Genomic DNA, 18,716 nt, shown 5'->3' with positions numbered 1-18,716 from the left:
TTATTTAAAAAGTTTAAACTTTTAATTAGATAATTGAACCGAAATAATAAGCATGCACGTGTTTTAATTTGTACTTTTGTCTTTTCTTTTTCTTTTTTTTTCTGAGAAAAAACAAATGCCAACTATTTGATTAGCTGTTAATACACAAGAGAAGAAAAAAAATAATAACTAAAATGGTAATAATAATGTTTAGGGTGATTTCAAGGAACGATTGTTGGTGGTACTCAAACCAAACTTGTGCGTTTGTCATGATAATTATTTGTATTAATACCCGTTATTATTGTGGAATTCTTTTATTAATACATAATGAACAGATTCATCATAGATTTGAGAAGTGAATGAATAATAATATTATTTTTTATATAATAATGTTGGCTAGTAAAAAAATTAATGAACCAAATCTTAAACCAATATAAATTAATATTTTTTATAAAAAATAACTAATATATATATATATATATATATATATATATATATATATATATATATATATATATTGAAAATCCTAAATTCTAATCTTTCTCTTCTTTCTGTGTCGTCATAGAGTTAAAATTTAGGATTTTCAAAATTTATATATATATATATATATATAGGTGAATTCTACCTAACCCCCCTCTAAAATAACATGTAAGTTACCCTTCATGATGTATCACACTTTAATTGGTTATTATCTTAACTATAGTTGGGTTATTTTGTAATTTATTATTTGAGATGGGTAATTGTATAATTTCTTACAATATTAAAATTCTACACGCCTCTCACGCAATCTCTTTCTACAGTGCATCATTCCTTAACGAGTCGTTGAATTTCCATGGCTTGTAACTTCTTCGTTCTTCCCAGTATAGTCAGCACCGACTTCATTGCTATCTCATGTCCTCTCGCTCAATCTCTTTTTTTTTTTTTTTTTACCATGGATCATTCCTTACCAATATAATTAATGGTTAGTTTGGTTATTAAATTTTTTTCATTAAAAATAATATATGGAATATATATTCATATGTAAAATATAATATAATATAATAAAATAAATCTATTAAGAGTACTTAAAAGTATAATTAAAATCAGGAATATACAAATATAATAATAAAATTTGTACTATAAACAAGTAAACATATCTTTTATCATACATAAATTATTTAAAAAAAATATAAATTGTTAAAATTAATAACACAAATTTAAAATGATAAAATTCAACTTTCTTACAAGTAATTTTTATAGTATTTTTATTCTTTTAATTTTTAATTTATTAATATTTTATTATTTAATTAATGATTAAACAAATTATTTTCATGAGAAATATTTTTTGTATAATCTTAAAGAAGAGACCAATATACCAATTTAAAAATTAATGTAAAAATGATATTTTAAATAAAAAATAGTTAATATTAAAATTTTTAAATACAAAAGCAAATTATATAGATATTCAGGATATAAATATAAAATACATGTTTAAAATAAATAAAGGAGACAAAAATAATTATTTATTTTTCATGAGTACTTCCATTTTATCTGATTTATTTATTTTATGCATATATTTTATATTTATTTTTTAAATATTTATACAAATTATTTTTGTATTTAAAAATTTTAATATTAAATATTTTTTATTTAAAATTTCATTTTTACTTTATTTTTTAAACTACTATGTTGGTCTCTTCTATAAGATAATACAAAACATAATTTTTTATAAAAATAATTTGTTTAATCATTAATTAAATAATAAAGTACTAATAAATTGTAAATTAAAAGAATAAAAATATTATAACAAATACAGTAAAAAATTGGATTTTATTATTTTAAATTTGTATTATTAATTTTAATAATATATTTATTTTTTAAATAATTTATGTATGATAAAAAATATGTTTACTTGTTTAGAGTATAAATTTTATTATTATATTTATATATTCATGATTTTAATTATACTTTTAAGTATTTTAAATAGATTTATTTTATTATATTATATTTTAAATATGAATATATATTCCATCTTGTAATTAAATAAATATATATTTTTTTAATGAAAAAATTTAATAACCGAACTAACCATTAATGATGTTGATGTTGGTAAAGAGTGATTCATGGCAAAAAAAAAAAAAAAAAAAAGGGAATTGAGTGAGAGGACAAGAGATAGCAATGAAGTCGGCGTTGGCTATACTGGGAATACGAGCCATGGGAATTTAACGACCCGTTAAGAAATGATGCATTGTAGAAAGAGATTGCGTGAGAACGTACTTCAATTAATGGGGTAGAATTTTAATATTTTAAGAAATTATACAATTACCCATCTCAAATAATAAATTACAAAATAACCCAACTATAGTTAAGTAATGACCAATTAAAATGTGACACATCATGAAGGGTAACTTACATGTTATTTTAGAGGGGGTTGGGTAGAATTCACCATATATATATATATATATATATATATATATATATATATATATATATATATATATATATATTGTAATTATTTTTTATAAAAAATATTAATTTAAATCGGTTTAGGATTTGGTTTATTAATTTTTCGACTAAATCAGTTTGTCTGATATAATTATAACAGAAATAACATAATTTAATTGATTACATATGTTAAATTTTAATTGTTAAAAAATATCTTTTAAAAAAAACGATTTAAGTACCTTTATTTAAATGACTCTCATATATTTGGCTAAATAATTTCAATTTACTTGGTAGTAAACTGGAGGCTAATTAATTTAATCAATGATATCTTACCATGTGAAAACTAATAATTGAATAAAAATGCTAATAATAAATAATAATGATGTGTAAGTGAAGTTTATATATTCACTATTTGAAAAAGCAGTGTTATAATTAATAATTAGGATTAACATGCCTACACTAGGATTCCTTTTATGTATTATTACACTATTACTTTGAGTAGGGTAAAATTATTAGGTGAAGATTTAGAAAGATTTGTGTTGTGACTATTGATAAGATTGTTCCTCGGATCTCCATCCTTTGATTAATTATAGTTTATTCATCATTACATAATGTACCAATTACATATTCATATTTATTATTTCCCAATTTTTTTCCATATACTTTTTATTTCACAATAATAAATCATGTTGTTAAATAGTTTTTCAATTATTACACGAAAGGCATATTTTTTATATGATAAAAATATAATTAAACACATGCATTTTTATTATATTTTAATCTTAAAATAAGTACAATATAATTAAACATAAAAAAATATTAAAGAATTAATTTTTTTATTAATATTAACCAATATTTTATTAATACCTTATTTTTATACTATTAAAATTTAAATTTTAAAATTTAGAATATTAACCAAATATTAATTAAAAATAATTAATTTTATTAGTCATTTAGCATTCAGTGTTTTCATTAATAGAGAAAAGAATAATATATACCATATATGCATATCATTTTCATTCTCCACCATTCCATTTTGATGCTGATATATTAACAACAATCGCACTTCGAATTTCATTTCTACCCCCCAAAAATTAAAGGAGATATTCAATAAGTTCAAGATAAAAACAGTGGACATTTAATTAAAATAGTCTAGTAAATATTTGTACTCTTAGAATACATAGAAAATATTTTTTTTTAAATATTATTGAGGAAACGATAAAATTATTTTACTTTGCTTTTAAAATAAAATTCTCCTTTTGTTTTTATATTATTGAACACTCATCTCTATTCCACATAACATACTTCTTTATGTGATTAGAATTTAATATATGTACGGGCCGTATAAATTAAATAACTTTGCATAAACATTAAACTATATATCCTTTCATATTAATTAATAAAATTAATAAAAATATTTAAGTTAATCGCCAATTATTATATTTCTCTTTTCTTTTTTTTTTTTAAGTATATACAACTCTTTTATATATATATATATATCAATCAACTCATAATTAATTAAATATTATTTATCTTTTTCTATCTTTATAAAACTACTCATTTAAAAAATTTAAATTGATAGAAGAAGATAACATTAATAGTTATATTTTTAACATTCTCTTCAAATAAGTATATCTTTTAAATTTATTTGATTTTTTTTTTGCATAAGTATTTTTTTCTTTTTATTTATTTTATGTTATTTTTTCACTTTTGTAATTCACTAAAGTTCGATTTTTATTACTCTAAATCTTTTGAATATAAAACTTTGATACTCATATTATATCATGAAATTATTAATTTTAAAATTTTAAGTTGATACTTGATAGTAAAAGACAACTTTACGATTATATCTCTAATACCTATATTAAAAAAAAAATTGAGACTGACACATACATTATATTAATGGATGCAACTAGAAGCATGGGTTTAATTTCTAGGTATATATATATATATATATATATATATATATATGGTGAGGACAAAACACACACTATATAAACGCCAACACCAATAGAAGGATCATAGCACCAATCACATAAATCAGATGAAGAACACTCTCTAGCTATATATAAACGCTTTTAATTTTTTTCAACAAGGTTCACATTTCTCATCTCTGATCTACTCATTTTAATTAATTATTTATTTACTTACTTCAATTTTGTGTGTGTGTGTGCAAAACTCTATATTTTAATTTGAGTTTGTTCTTGAGTTACCCTTAGCTTGAAGCAAAAAAGATGTATGTAAATTTCATTTTATAAATCCATCTTCACTTTACATATGTTTGATAAAATCACATTATTTGACTTACATTTTCAAACAATTTTTTTAGTCTCTCAAGTTATGCTTCAAACTTTCCTTTTAATTAGTTCATTTGAACTAATAACTAAGCTATGACTTGCAAATTATAGATTTGCATTAAGTATGAATGTACTAAAATTTTAAAGTAACATATAATATTATGTAAATTGAACACTAATAAATATATTATTTCGCCCTAAAGTTATTTCTTAATCAATAATTTTATAGTAAAATGAAAGGGCCGGTGACGGCGGCGGCGACAATGGTGGTGGCATTGCTGAATTTGATAGTGTTGGTGTGTTTGGGCATGTCACTTATGATGTTTGTTGAGAGAATGTATTTAGGAGTTGCCATTTGCTTTGTGAAGCTCTTTGGTAGAAAACCAGAGAAGCGTTACAAATGGGAGCCTATTAAAGATGACATTGAATTTGGAAACTCCACTTACCCTATGATTCTTGTTCAAATACCAATGTATAATGAAAGGGAGGTTAGTTCTATCTTCATTAATATTTTATTAATTTTTTTTTATTATTTGTTGGTTGTCCACGGTACCTTCTAGTTTAATAGGATAAAAATTAATTTATCATGAGTCTGAATTTCATTTAAAAGTCTGTTACCAATCAATAGATTGCTCCATGCACAACTAAGCGATCACTCGACTAATCTAAATTGATTAAACAAAAAAAATACATTTTATTATTATTATTTGTTCTTATCACTTAATTTATACATTTTTTTCAATAAATCTAGTGTACCATCTATCAGTTAATTGGTAATTCTTTTTTATTTGTAAATCAATATATAATTAAATGAAAGTAACAAATAAAAGAGTAGAATAAAATATTATTAAGAAAATTAATATCTTATTTTTCTTCAACCATTATTAAGGAACACTACTTTTGAATGTCTCTCTTCAAAACAAAATGCTTAATTACACATTCCTAAAACATATATTACTATTATAAACCTAATTATTAAAGATATGCTAAATAGTGGTATTTATATATTTATTGAAGCTAAGATTGAGATTTGCTTCCAAAATGCAGGTTTATCAATTATCAATTGGTTCAGCTTGTGGACTTTCTTGGCCTTCAGATAGGATCATCATACAAGTTCTTGATGATTCAACTGACCCAACAATCAAAGTAAGTGATGCATATATATATACACACATATTTGTATCTTATATTTTTTAATTAATATATAGTTAGTTTTGTAATATTATTTAACATTGTGCATATTATCCTTAGCTTTAATAATAGTGTACCCAAAATAAAATTAAACTATATCATCATATGCTTCTTCTTTGCCTAGCTATATAGGTTTAAACACATTAATGGAGGTGACATATACATGACACTATGCACCCATTATTATTTATGTTATTATTACATACATTTCTTTTTGCAGCAGTTTCAGTAAACTGTTGCAAAATTTTCGTCCGAATTTATTGTAATGTTTAATTTGTTTTTTCTTCTTATTTTCATGAAAATATGGTTAATGATTATTTGATCAATGAATTAATTGCAGGAGTTGGTAGAAGTTGAATGTGCAAAATGGGAAAAGAAAGGAATTAACATAAAGTATGAATATAGAGGCAATAGAAATGGATACAAAGCTGGGGCCTTAAGAGATGGAATGAAACTAAGTTATGCAAAACAATGTGATTATGTTGCTATCTTTGATGCTGATTTTCAACCTCAACCTGATTTTCTTTGGCGCACTATTCCATTCCTAGTTAACAATTCTCAATTGGCCTTAGTACAAGCAAGGTGGAAGTTTGGTAAACCCTAATTCTTAATCTCATTCTTCTTTTTTTTTTTAGTAGATTTTTAAATTTCTTTGTATTTATTATTATTTAACCTTGATATACCTAGCTTTTTTGTAAAAAGTTGTTGGTTATTTTATGTTTTGGATTTTTTTCTAGAGTTTATACTTTTATATATGAAAATAAACAATTAATGTTTTAATTTTATACTAATATATTATCTCAAAATTAAAGGAAAATATCTATGTGAGTAATTAATTAGGTCTTGGAATTGTATTTTTTTTTATAGTAACGGTATCTATAATTATTTTTTTATTCAAATATACTACTTTATATTTAAGCATATATCTCTAAACAAGAGTTGATGACAATATATAATGGATTGCATCTTTTAATAAAGTTATAGTAATCTTAATTTTTCATCATGAATTAAATCTGAATTGTCTTATTCTAGTCTAGCCACGTATAAAGATGAGTGTTCAATGGCAACACAGCAAATAATTAATAATTATTATTTGTACAATTTTTACATTATATATTCTGTCATTACAAGTCATCATCATCAATTGATTGAAAATAAATTAAAGGTAATCAAAACGTGATGTGAAAATAAATTAATAATAATATATCATATATATTAGTATTCAATGAGTGTAACTGAGTGAAGCAATCTCTTCTGCAAAATCATTCATAAATCATGATAAGTTATAATTATATGATGGCACGTAATAATACTTTTTTTTTTTTTCATTGCATATTTGCATCAAGTTTGTTGATTTAATAATTAACATGCTTACTTTTTTTTTTTTTTTACCCAGTGAATGCCGATGAATGTTTGATGACTAGGATGCAAGAGATATCACTGGATTACCACTTCATTGTGGAACAAGAAGTAGGGTCTTCCATGTATTCCTTTTTTGGCTTCAATGGTAATGTGATGCCAAATGTTAAGTGCAATATAATTATGGAAGCAATTCCAGTTATTCATCATGATTCGTATTTACTTTTACAATTTTTTATTAAGAAGAAGGAAATTAAAATTTGGACTTATTAAAAAACAAAATCAATTATCTGATTTGCGATAGTTATACCAACAGTTATTAAAAATCGTCATAAACACTAATTTCTGCTACTTAAAGGAGTACGGTTTTTAAACCGCTAGTATTATATTTTGCAGCAGTTTTAAACTGTTATAAAACACTTAAAAAATTACCACTATTTTTTGTCTCTTTTGTGTTAATATGCTTGCCTACATATGTGATATGGGCAAGGTTATTATTTCTTAAATTCTTTTAAATGATATTATTCTAAAATATTGAAATTCGAAAGAATATAATGATTTATTTGTTATATATTTATTTAAAATTGACTATCTTATTACTATTTTTAAGAATTATTAAATTATTAATTTTAAAATTTTAGAAACGAAATGAAATTTTGGGCTGGGTAAACTACCGAAAATTTACCTGAATAATTTTGTTATTGATAAAAATGTATCCAAATTTTATTATCAACAAAAATATTCTAAAATAATTTTAAAATGTGACACAAATATTTGTAAGTAACAAATAATTTTTGTATTTGACAAACTACTATTTATGCATTTAATCTAAAATTTTATATAAATGTTTAGATAACTATTTAAAAAATACACACAATAAATAGGAGAAAAATTTGATATCTATATTTTATTTTATTTTTTAAAAATATTATTGGTTGTTGACAAAAAATTCAAAAAAATTATATACTTAGTGAAAAATTACTAAATTTTAAGTATAAAAATATGTCTTTTTTTAATTATGCTTGCAAAAAAATCGAATAAAAATTCAATCTCTAAAGTATTTTTCGAGAACACATATTTAATGTTGTATATTTTTCCAAATTTTTAAATTATTTAAAAGTATTTTTGTCAATAACAAAATTCAAATACATTTTTATCAATAACAAAATTATTGGAATGCATGTTTGGTGGTTTATCCTTCAATTTTTACCTTTTCATGATCATATCGACATGAATGGTTGTTACTTAGCTTGAGAAATTCACATTTAATTTAGGGACTGCTGGTGTATGGAGAATTTCAGCCATCAATGAGGCTGGTGGATGGAAGGATAGGACCACGGTGGAAGATATGGACCTTGCTATTCGAGCCACTCTCCAAGGATGGAAATTTTTATACCTACATAATTTACAGGTTCCTAAAACTTTTATATATTATCAATGCTACAAGAAATTATCACAATAACCAATTTTATTAATTGATTGCTAAAATTTTGATCATTAAATTATAATTAATAATTAATTTTTAAATAAGAGATACCAATCGAATTAATTATGTTTTGATAAAAAATTCGAAGATTTTTTTTAATAATATAATTATAAATGCATTTAAATAAAATCACATGTCAGGTTTAATTTTCTACCTTAATTAGATTGTTAGCATGAGCCACTTATAAATAGTGTGTATTATTATTAATTTTGAATATAATCGTTAGAGATATATAATTGTTTAGATGTCTTTTTCTATCAGTTTAATTTTATAAGATAAGTGTTTTTGTAATATCAGAATTTTTATGACTAAAAAATTTAAAATTCATTCATGTTACTTCTTAAAAAAAAATACAAGACAAGCCAAAAAAGACCTATATGCATCATCATAATTCAAATTCAAAAGAAACCCTAATTTTTTAACTGACCTAACACTTTAAATTTATAGAATAAATAATTTTGTGATAATAGTATGAATTTGTTTTTTATATGAACTCATAATTTATTTGATTATAGGTTAAAAATGAATTGCCAAGCACTTTAAAGGCTTACCGCTACCAACAACACCGATGGTGTTGTGGACCAGCCAATCTTTTCAGGAAAATGTTCATAGAGATTATTACAAACAAGGTAAGAGATTAATAGATTATATATATTTTCACACCTAATAATTAATTAAAGCAAGCAATATCAAACAAACTAAAACATATACTATATGTAAGTTGAAATTTAATTTTGATGCATTCTGAGTGTAAAGTAGTTTTTTACGCATCGAATTATATAACGTCAGATTAGTAAAAATAATTACCTTTTACATTTATCGCGTGAATGATCATCCAAAAAACGGATGTGATTGTACGATTGTGTAAAATATTTTATACTATCAGTACATCAAAATTAAACTTATATTAGTGGTTATTAATTGTTATTGATATCTAAATTATATATTTATTAATTGATTGCAGAAAGTGTGTTTATGGAAGAAGATACATGTGATTTATAGCTTCTTCTTTGTTCGGAAGGTTGTGGCTCACTTCAACACATTTGTGTTTTATTGCATTGTGTTGCCATCAACAGTTTTGGTTCCTCAGATTGTTGTGCCAAAATGGGGTTCTCTATATCTTCCTTTCATCATCACAATTCTAAATGTACTTGCAAGTCCAAGGTAATATAATATACGGTGAATACTTAGGTGCAGATAATTTCATGTGAAGTTGATAGTTGAGAGTTATTAGATGATAATTTAGTTAAATTTGTCAAATTATTTAACAACTTTCAACTATCAACTTCACATGAAGTTAACTGCACATGAGTTTTCACTATAATATACAAGAATAAGTACAGGACAAAATTAGTTTTCAATAAATTAATATTAGTTAATTTTTTATTTATTATAAAATCATACTTTTAAATTCTCAATTTTGGAGAGTTTAAAGTTTAGGGTTAGAATTTAGAATTTAAGATTTATAATTTATAATTTAAGATAAAAAATATCATTTTTAAAAAATTAATTAACCATTTAGTTTAAGTCAATATATAATTTCATTTTCTCTATTGTTTCTTAATAAGTTGTCTTTTACTTCTTCCTTTTTTTGAACTTTAAATGATTATATTTGCATTTCATGATTAATGGTTCGTTATATACTATCAATAGAATTGTTAAAGATATAATCATTTATGTTGTATTTTTCAGTTAGTTTAAGGCTTTAAACTCTTAGAATGAGTGATTTTATAACATGATTTCATAACTCTATGTTTGAAAAGTCTAAAATTCGATTCTTGATGAACTCAAAAAATAAAAAAAATAATATAAGACAAATAAAATTATATAAATATCTAATTATATATTATTTAAAAAATATTACAAAAATAAAGTATATGAGTGTATGCTTATTTTTCAGGTCACTCCACTTACTAGTTTTCTGGATAGTGTTTGAGAATACAATGTCTCTTCATAGAACAAAGGCAACAATAATTGGCTTAATAGAGGGTAGTCGAGTCAATGAATGGATTGTCACTCAAAAACTTGGAGATCCACTCAAAGGTAAAATTGACAATAATAAACCACACAACAAGCCTGGATTCATCAGAATAAGAAACAGGTATAATATAAATATATATACTATAAATAAAATAATTTTACACGTACATTTAATTACGTTACGTCATATTAGTAAAAATAACTATTTTTTGCATTGACTGTGTGAATGGTTATCCAAAAGAACGGATTGGATATGATTATTCGACCGTGTAAAACGCTTTACAAAATTAAAATCTAATATTTTTTGTAAAAAAGAATTTATCAAAATTGTATTCTATTTTTACTCCACCGAAAATATTTTGTTCTATATATTTACATTTAAATTTCTAATCTATATTTGTGCAATAAACCAATTAAACTACTTTCCAATGATATCATAGGATCCACATGTTGGAACTTGTTGTTGGATTATACTTATTCTTCTGTGGCTGCTTTGATCTCTTGCTTGGGACAAAACGCTTCTTCATATTCCTTCACATTCAAGCATTTGCTTTTTTCATTATGGCATTTGGATATGTTGGCACTTTCATACCCACCTCTTATTAAAAGGACTATGTACTTGGCAGTTCCTTCATTAAGCAATTATGGTTTCTATGATTTCAATATATATTTATATTGTAATGTAACTTTTTTATAGCATAGTTACTAGAACTATTTAGTATTATAAAATAAAGGATGGTAATTTTTCTCAATTATTATTCAGTGACTCATGGTTTTCAGTGCATATCAAAGAAAGAAAAAAAAAAAAAGATATAACTTGCAAAATTTGACTGAATTGAGTGATTAAATTATGCATAATGCATTCATAGAGAAAGTAAATAAAATTTGCAAGCTGTGGGGTTCGAACCCACGCGCACTTATGTGCAGAAGATCTTAAGTCTTCCCCCTTAACCACTCGGGCAAACTTGCTTCACATGTTAATGTTTTGATTCTAATTAAAACTAATCATATAAGAAATAAAGTAATGAACCATCGGTTGAATTTCAAGAATTAGCTTTATGTATTTAAAATTTTAATTATTATGAAAAGAAAATTTTTCATGATTAAGCGAGTGAAATAGTAGATACTTAATATTAAGGATTTAGCAAACAAGTTAACATTAGTAGAAAATTTGTTATTGGTAATCTTAATATGTTCTAAATTTTAGTTATGTAAGATAATAATAAGTAATTAATTTATGATAAAACGAAAGACCATATAGTCTATATCATTAATATAGAATAAGTAAATTTTAATTTTTGAGAATAATAAATATGTATGATCTTAACTTATACATGAATTCTATATTTTCTTTTGATAAAATAAAATAAAGAAAGACAGAAAGAAAGAGAACTTAAGCTATAGCAATTCCATATTTAAAACTAAGTATATTACACCACATAATTGAAAAGAGTTTAGAATTAATTGACCACTAATTTTAGGAAAAAATGGTACCGCTTATAATTTTAGAAAATTTTTTGGTGAAGAGTAAAATTAGGTGAAAAATCAAAATTTTCATTAAAAAGTAAATCAAAATTTCACTTTTCACTATATCATTACCCATAATTTTATTATATATTCAGCTGTTTTTTTTTTTTTTTCTTTTTTTGGACATGGTGATACCTCCTCTAATTGTTGAATCATTTATTTTAATGGGCCTATAAATGGCCCATTCATGATGGCCCAAATTCTATAAAAGAATGTGAATAAGAGATCTTATGAACAATGACCAAAAACAACACAAAAATATAATATCCAAAATGATGATAAAAACACAAAAAAAAAAAAAAACAAGTAACAACACAGTACAGCACAATAGCTGCATCAGCATTCAGCACTCATCAGCAATAATCGAAGATTTGAAGTCACAATCTTCCTGACACCAAAGTCACAATCTTTTCTACTCACTCCATTCAGATACAAGGCTCACACGTGTTCATGGATCTGGGTTTTCTTCTTCAAGCTCTCATTCCATCATGGAACTCAGTTAGTAACTCTATTCATTCATTCACTATACCCCTTTTCATGAATTAGTTGATTCTTCAAATGTAATATGTAAAGTTTTAATCTTTTCACTATTTTGGAATGTGGGTCAGGCTTATTTGCTTCTGGGTTTCTTTGCTTACTTGGCCATTGCTGGATCCATTGTGCCGGGAAAAATTGTTCCTGGGGTTGTTCTTGCTGATGGAACTCGCCTTCATTATCGTTGCAATGGTTTGTTTCTAACATTCTAGTGCACTGTGCTTACAAAAATGTGGTTCATTTTAGAGTGATTTTAATGTGATATAGTTTCTCTAGTTTATGATAATCCTCAAATCATTGCTATAATGGCAACATATTTTTCCAAAGGATAGAGCTAGGAGAAGTGGAATTCTTAGAAAGAAATGAAAATGTATATGCTGTGTCTACGTAATTTGTTTCATTTTAGAGTGGCATAAGTTTAGTTTTTCACTTCATGGTCAGTCCTCAATGCTGTACCTGACAACATGTTTGTTCAATGGCCTGCCTATTAATAGAGGGAATCTTAGGAAAAGAAAAATCATATGTGATTTGTGAAAATTGCTTCAATGATTAGATTTTAATGATTTGAATGTATACATGATTTATAACAAAGATTATGATGATTTCTTATTTATGCTACTTATCATACCTAATGAGATAAGGCTTAGTCGTTGTTGCGGTATATTTATAATTTTAAGGATATTTGGCAAGTTGGTTCATATAAGATTCACAAGAATTCGAGTCTAGATTAACTTCATGTTCACATTTTCTCAGGTCTGGTCTCGCTTCTTCTGTTGGTTGCACTTCTTGGGATTAGTGCCAAGATGGGTTTTGTATCTCCTACTGTATGTGTTAATACGGATATTTTGCATTTTGCATCACGTTATGAATCATATGCTAGAATTAGAGTGGCACAGAATGACTTGTGGCAACTTTTGCAGGCTATATCTGAGAGAGGACTTGAGCTGCTGTCCACAACATTTGTCTTCAGTTTTCTTGTATGTACTTGTAAGGGTAGAATCTTATTTAGAACTTCAAAGTAATGGCATTCAGTAGTTCTTTTCATAGTCATGTCTGTTTGACCGTCTTTGATTCTGGTGTTGTAATCAAAGTTCTTCATTAGTTTACATTCTCCAATGTTGTTGCCTAGCTCATTTAGTCAACATTGAAGAATTTAGATACTAACACTTGTGTTAATGGAGTAGTGTTCAATTCAACATATGAATATGCTAGAATTGAAATATGAACAAATAACACATTCTTGAACTTAATAACAACGATGGAAGTCAAATCTTATCGGTATAAGGCTGGCTATGCATACCAATACACATTTGTTGAGATATTTCAAAAGCCAAATTTGGTACCTTGTTTGTTTTTATTGTTACTCTGCACTGCTTGATAATACCCTTTTTTGTTGTAATATTTTTTATAATCTCATATCAGGTGACTCTGGCACTTTATTTCGTGGGTTACAAGTCACGAAGTAAAGGTTCATCACTAAAGCCTCATATCACTGGAAACCTGATACATGATTGGTATGTCCTAAATATTAAAATTACTTTAATCGTTATGGCTTCTGTTTAAAGTTTGTGCTTTCTAATTAGTATGAAGTGTGAACATGGTTGATTTTACTTCCTTGATCATTGGAGAAATTGGATTTCCATGGTTAATCTTGTTTTGTGTTTTCTGTTTTACTTTAATAGGTGGTTTGGAATTCAACTGAATCCTCAGTTTATGGATATCGACCTCAAGTATGTTATCCACCCGATGTCATTCCTTGCTTGTTCTCATTTAATATGATTGCATAGGTGTATATAATTGCGAGTTATGATGGGGCAAAAAGCTTTCCTAGCTTGCAACGCTGCCAAAATTGTCAAATTGCAGATTTTTCGTGATTATTCTGAATACTATAGATATTCCTGCATATGTAATCGAATTGTCAAATCGCAGATTTTTCTTTGTTAGAGCTGGAATGATGGGGTGGCTGCTTATCAATTTATCCGTTCTTGCAAAGAGCGTTCAAGATGGTACTTTGAGCAAGTCAATGATTCTATTCCAGCTATTCTGTGCAGTAATCTCAATCTTGCATACTCTAGTTTCTTGAATGTCTTTTTTTTTTTTTTCTTTTAATAAGCACTAGTTTGGGTGTTTAATGAGTGATTTCCTTCACACTTATTCCAGTTATACATCTTGGACTACTTTGTGCATGAAGAGTACATGACATCAACGTAAGTGCATTGCGTCTCTCTAAAAAAAAAAAGAAAACATGTTTTCCTTGCAATATTTTCACTAAGTTATGAATTCATGATTGTGATATCTATACTGTTATTCATGTTGGATATAATTGCCTTTTATGATCTTATCTTTGAATTATTGTTTTTAGCTGGGACATAATTGCAGAGAGATTGGGCTTCATGTTGGTCTTTGGAGATTTAGTGTGGATTCCTTTTACTTTTAGCATACAGGTAATTGCTATAACTTAGCTTCCAACTTGCGATTTATTTGCGCCATCATGTATAGTACTTTTCCGTTTAACGCATAACATGTATTGACATGCTACGATTGCTGTCAGGGCTGGTGGCTCTTGGCGAACGAGGTGGAATTAACAACGGTAGCCATTATAGCTAATTGCCTTGTCTTCCTGATTGGGTACGTGTCTGTAATATCCAACCGCGAGTTCTATAATGCGCCACATACACTCTTGAAGTTACATAAATTCATAACATAAAATTATTGATCAAACTTTGCAGATACATGGTATTTCGAGGAGCAAACAAACAAAAACATGTATTCAAAAAGAATCCAAAGGCTCCTATTTGGGGTAAGCCTCCAAAAGTCATTGGTGGAAAGTTACTTGCTTCTGGTTATTGGTAAGATTTCATTTGATATCTATTTTCTGTTTCTCTTTTTTCTTTCTGCCTTCTGGATTTAAGGGGTAAAAACTAAAAACAAAATGAAGATTGCTTGGAGTAGATATGCATCTGCTTTCTTTCCATCTTTAACCTTACACATAATATGTGATTATCGATTAAGCGCTATCTAGAAAAAGAAAAATGAAAATCCCCATGTATGTTTATTTAGAAAGTCAATGAATTTAGTTCATGCTTGCCTAGGCTTTATGCATTACACATTATACAATACTCTTTCGGTTTTTCTGTCCATCTTTTGGTACATCCTTTAAATCAATGTATACCGAAAAGTAACAGTGACAGATAAAAGAGAACGGAGGTAGTAACATAGATCAAGTTCCTCTAAAGCGAGAAAGTGAGAGTCACACTTAAATCAAAATAGTGGAGCTCACACGTAATAAAAGTTACAAATTAACTGTGATTGATCCTTTACCTTATCACTTTTGAATTCTTCTTTTTTTTTTAGTAGCTAGTAACATGTTAGAACAATGTATATACACTTGATTCACTTTCTCATGGAAGCTATTAACACAAATTGTCGTCGTCGTTGTTGTTGTTGTTGAAGGGGTATTGCAAGACACTGTAATTACTTAGGTGACTTGCTTCTTGCACTCTCCTTTAGCTTACCTTGTGGGATAAGGTGATCTCATTAACTCATTTTCTTTGATTATTTCATTTTTTTACAAAGAAAATATGTCAAAACTTTTTAGCATAATTTACTCATTTTTGCAGTTCACCAGTTCCATACTTCTATCCAATATATCTTCTTATTTTGTTGATATGGAGAGAGAGAAGGGATGAATCTCGTTGTGCAGAGAAGTATAAAGAGATTTGGAGTGAGTATGAAAAACTTGTTCCATGGAGAATATTGCCATATGTGTATTAGAAAGAAAAGATGAAAAAGAAGGCTTCATTGTATTGGCTTTTGTATTTTTGTAGAATAGAAACTATTGATTAAACTTTTTATGGAGGAGTTTATTAATAAAACTCTTGTTTTATTTGATGAAAGTGAGATGGATATTTTAGCAAATTGGTCTCTTTTGTTTTTTCCTTATATTATTATTATTGGTAGCGTTGTAAGTGTGCGGAATGTTGAAGTTAGTTCCACATCAAAGAAAGCAATGAGTAGTAAGGAGTTTATAAGATGAGAGATCCATTAACTTGACACCTTAAGGTTTTGAGTTGCATGTGGTGTCTTCTCATCTTATATTCGAGCTTGATTAACAGGGTTCTATGGTCGGTCCGCGACCCCTGGATGCCGAAGGCGTCCTTGGGGTGATCTCGTAGTTCCTACGGGGTGGAGACGATGGGGTCGGTCCATGGATTTTCTTTCCTTTTGCCGCATTTCGTTCAAAGGGTTGAAGGGAGATAATGCGGCCTCACAAGGAATAGCCAATTTGCTTTTATCTCATGCCTTTCTTCGTTCATGGTTCGATATTCTGGTGTCCTAGGCGTAGAGGAACCACACCAATCCATCCCGAACTTGGTGGTTAAACTCCTCTTCGAAATCTCCCCAGTGGTCGAAAACTCTCCGCGGTTGGCCCAACAATTATTTGGTATATTTTCTACATGTTTTGATTTTGAACCAACTAAAGGGTATCTTCTTATCAAGATAGCTTGAATATAATGCAACTTTGGTTCCATTTGGATTAGCCTAGAAAAATGAAAGACAAGCTTGTCTAACAAAAAAAAATTATAAATTGAGAAAAAAAAATCAATTATAAGATTTTCATAATAGTAAGATTCTTAAAAGAAATAATATTCATAGCGAGTTAGGTTTTTACTTGATCATTAAAACCAGCTGATCCATTTAGGATTTTGATAACATATATTTGCATACAACTAATTAAGTTTTTTTATATTATGTAATGCTATTTTTATATTGAAATAATTTATTTTGATTTATATATACCTACACATAAAGAGGATTTGGGTAACGCTAGTTGAATTTTAGTCTTTTGTTAAATTTTTTTACACTCTTTACGAATTCTTTAATCAGAGTTATATTTTTTTTATTTATTGTGTTATATAAAAATTGATCTAAAAAAAAAACGCTAATGTAGTATATAGTATTTATCAAATTTTGCTTTCTAACAGTTTTGATTATTTTATTATATATACATTATTCTTTTTCATGATATTATTATATTCATTTTTTTAGTAATATTAGATTGATCAAATTTGATTTAGTTTAGTTTTTTTTTTTCGTTATATACTATTCACACCCCCTTCACTCACACACACTATAGGTATGTATGGTTGAAAAAAATTATAAATAATTCTTAAAAATTTTAAGATGAGAATATTATATTCCCATATTTAGTTAAAAGTTTAAAAAGTTATTCTTAAGCAAGTTTGATTTCAGATAATCAAAATATCATCATTTTAATTTCCACATTTTTCTTGATATATTTAATTCCCATGAGAATGAAATCTGAGTAACAAAATAATACTTGAACCACGTACCCCTATGAGTTTTTAAACTACATCCAGTTTTAGCTGGGACTTAAATCCAGATGCAACTTTAAAGAGGCATACAGATATGCCATCTGGGCTTCTGCTGTGATTTAGTTGAGGCTTTTTTTTTATCTCTGCGACCCAACCTGAATTAACCCAATCAACCCCAATCCCAAAAACGAAAACTTGAGCATTAAACAATAAAGATTTAACCAAGTTTGGTTGATCTAGTAGTTAACTCACTATTCCGTTTAAATAAATATTGGGGTTTGAATCTGTCTTGTGTATGCAGCAACTCATTAGCCAATGACAAACTCTTAAATAGAGCTTAGTATTGCGGCGGATTAATTCTTGTCCTGCCAGGTTGGGAATACCATGAAAATATATATATATATATATATATATATATATATATATAAAATAAAGATTTAGTTTATGAGCATATTTTAAAAATAGAATTTAGCTAAGAAAAATAATAGAAGATCATCGTAATTTATTGCTTTTAGTCATCAATTAATTATCAATGTTTAAAATATAAGATAAAGTATGTTGTTATATAACTAGACTAAAAAAATTGAATTAATGGCTAAGTAA

General features: G+C 26.4%; 2 protein-coding genes and 1 non-coding gene across 4 annotated transcripts; 2 read left to right on the top strand and 1 right to left on the bottom strand.

Moving 5' to 3' along the window:
* Window positions 1–4,437: 4,437 nt before the first annotated feature.
* Window positions 4,438–11,374, top strand: LOC107628059 (glucomannan 4-beta-mannosyltransferase 9). Its single transcript, XM_088504339.1, has 10 exons — window positions 4,438–4,499; window positions 4,930–5,188; window positions 5,748–5,846; window positions 6,232–6,484; window positions 7,288–7,398; window positions 8,525–8,661; window positions 9,252–9,365; window positions 9,701–9,900; window positions 10,637–10,837; window positions 11,157–11,374. The coding sequence occupies exons 2-10, from the start codon at window positions 4,934–4,936 to the stop codon at window positions 11,320–11,322; spliced, it is 1,536 nt and encodes a 511-aa protein (XP_088360465.1). The 5' UTR covers window positions 4,438–4,499; window positions 4,930–4,933; the 3' UTR covers window positions 11,323–11,374.
* A 228-nt stretch (window positions 11,375–11,602) lies between these two features.
* Window positions 11,603–11,685, bottom strand: TRNAL-UAA (transfer RNA leucine (anticodon UAA)). Its single transcript has one exon. It is a non-coding gene; the product is annotated as a tRNA-Leu (tRNA).
* An 866-nt stretch (window positions 11,686–12,551) lies between these two features.
* Window positions 12,552–16,673, top strand: LOC107626417 (delta(14)-sterol reductase). Of its 2 annotated transcripts, none has more exons than XM_016329296.3 (13): window positions 12,552–12,741; window positions 12,852–12,969; window positions 13,531–13,601; window positions 13,698–13,764; window positions 14,200–14,291; window positions 14,460–14,507; window positions 14,707–14,827; window positions 14,938–14,984; window positions 15,140–15,221; window positions 15,329–15,405; window positions 15,507–15,626; window positions 16,231–16,305; window positions 16,398–16,673. In XM_016329296.3, exons 2-13 carry the CDS (start codon window positions 12,940–12,942, stop codon window positions 16,549–16,551), a joined length of 984 nt encoding a protein of 327 aa, XP_016184782.1. In that variant the 5' UTR covers window positions 12,552–12,741; window positions 12,852–12,939; the 3' UTR covers window positions 16,552–16,673. The 2 variants fall into 2 exon arrangements, with proteins under 2 accessions (XP_016184782.1, XP_016184781.1); XM_016329295.3 differs by having other exon boundaries at window positions 12,557–12,741; window positions 13,698–13,754.
* Window positions 16,674–18,716: the final 2,043 nt, after the last annotated feature.

Source organism: Arachis ipaensis, chromosome B2 (assembly GCF_059453495.1).
Source record: "Arachis ipaensis isolate K30076 ecotype BB chromosome B2, ASM5945349v1, whole genome shotgun sequence".
Lineage (NCBI taxonomy): Eukaryota > Viridiplantae > Streptophyta > Magnoliopsida > Fabales > Fabaceae > Arachis > Arachis ipaensis.
This window is presented reverse-complemented; position numbering and strand designations above follow the sequence as displayed.

What these genes read in the sequence shown, in the direction of transcription:
- LOC107628059 (XM_088504339.1), top strand. Translation starts at nt 4,934, where the DNA reads ATGAAAGGGCCGGTGACGGCGGCGGCGACAATGGTGGTGGCATTGCTG. An exon ending in CAATGTATAATGAAAGGGAG is followed by an intron (nt 5,189 to 5,747) that starts GTTAGTTCTATC and finishes TCCAAAATGCAG; the next exon opens with GTTTATCAATTATCAATTGG. An exon ending in AATGTACTTGCAAGTCCAAG is followed by an intron (nt 9,901 to 10,636) that starts GTAATATAATAT and finishes CTTATTTTTCAG; the next exon opens with GTCACTCCACTTACTAGTTT.
- LOC107626417 (XM_016329295.3), top strand. Translation starts at nt 12,694, where the DNA reads ATGGATCTGGGTTTTCTTCTTCAAGCTCTCATTCCATCATGGAACTCA. An exon ending in CCTTCATTATCGTTGCAATG is followed by an intron (nt 12,970 to 13,530) that starts GTTTGTTTCTAA and finishes ACATTTTCTCAG; the next exon opens with GTCTGGTCTCGCTTCTTCTG. An exon ending in GAAGAGTACATGACATCAAC is followed by an intron (nt 14,985 to 15,139) that starts GTAAGTGCATTG and finishes TATTGTTTTTAG; the next exon opens with CTGGGACATAATTGCAGAGA.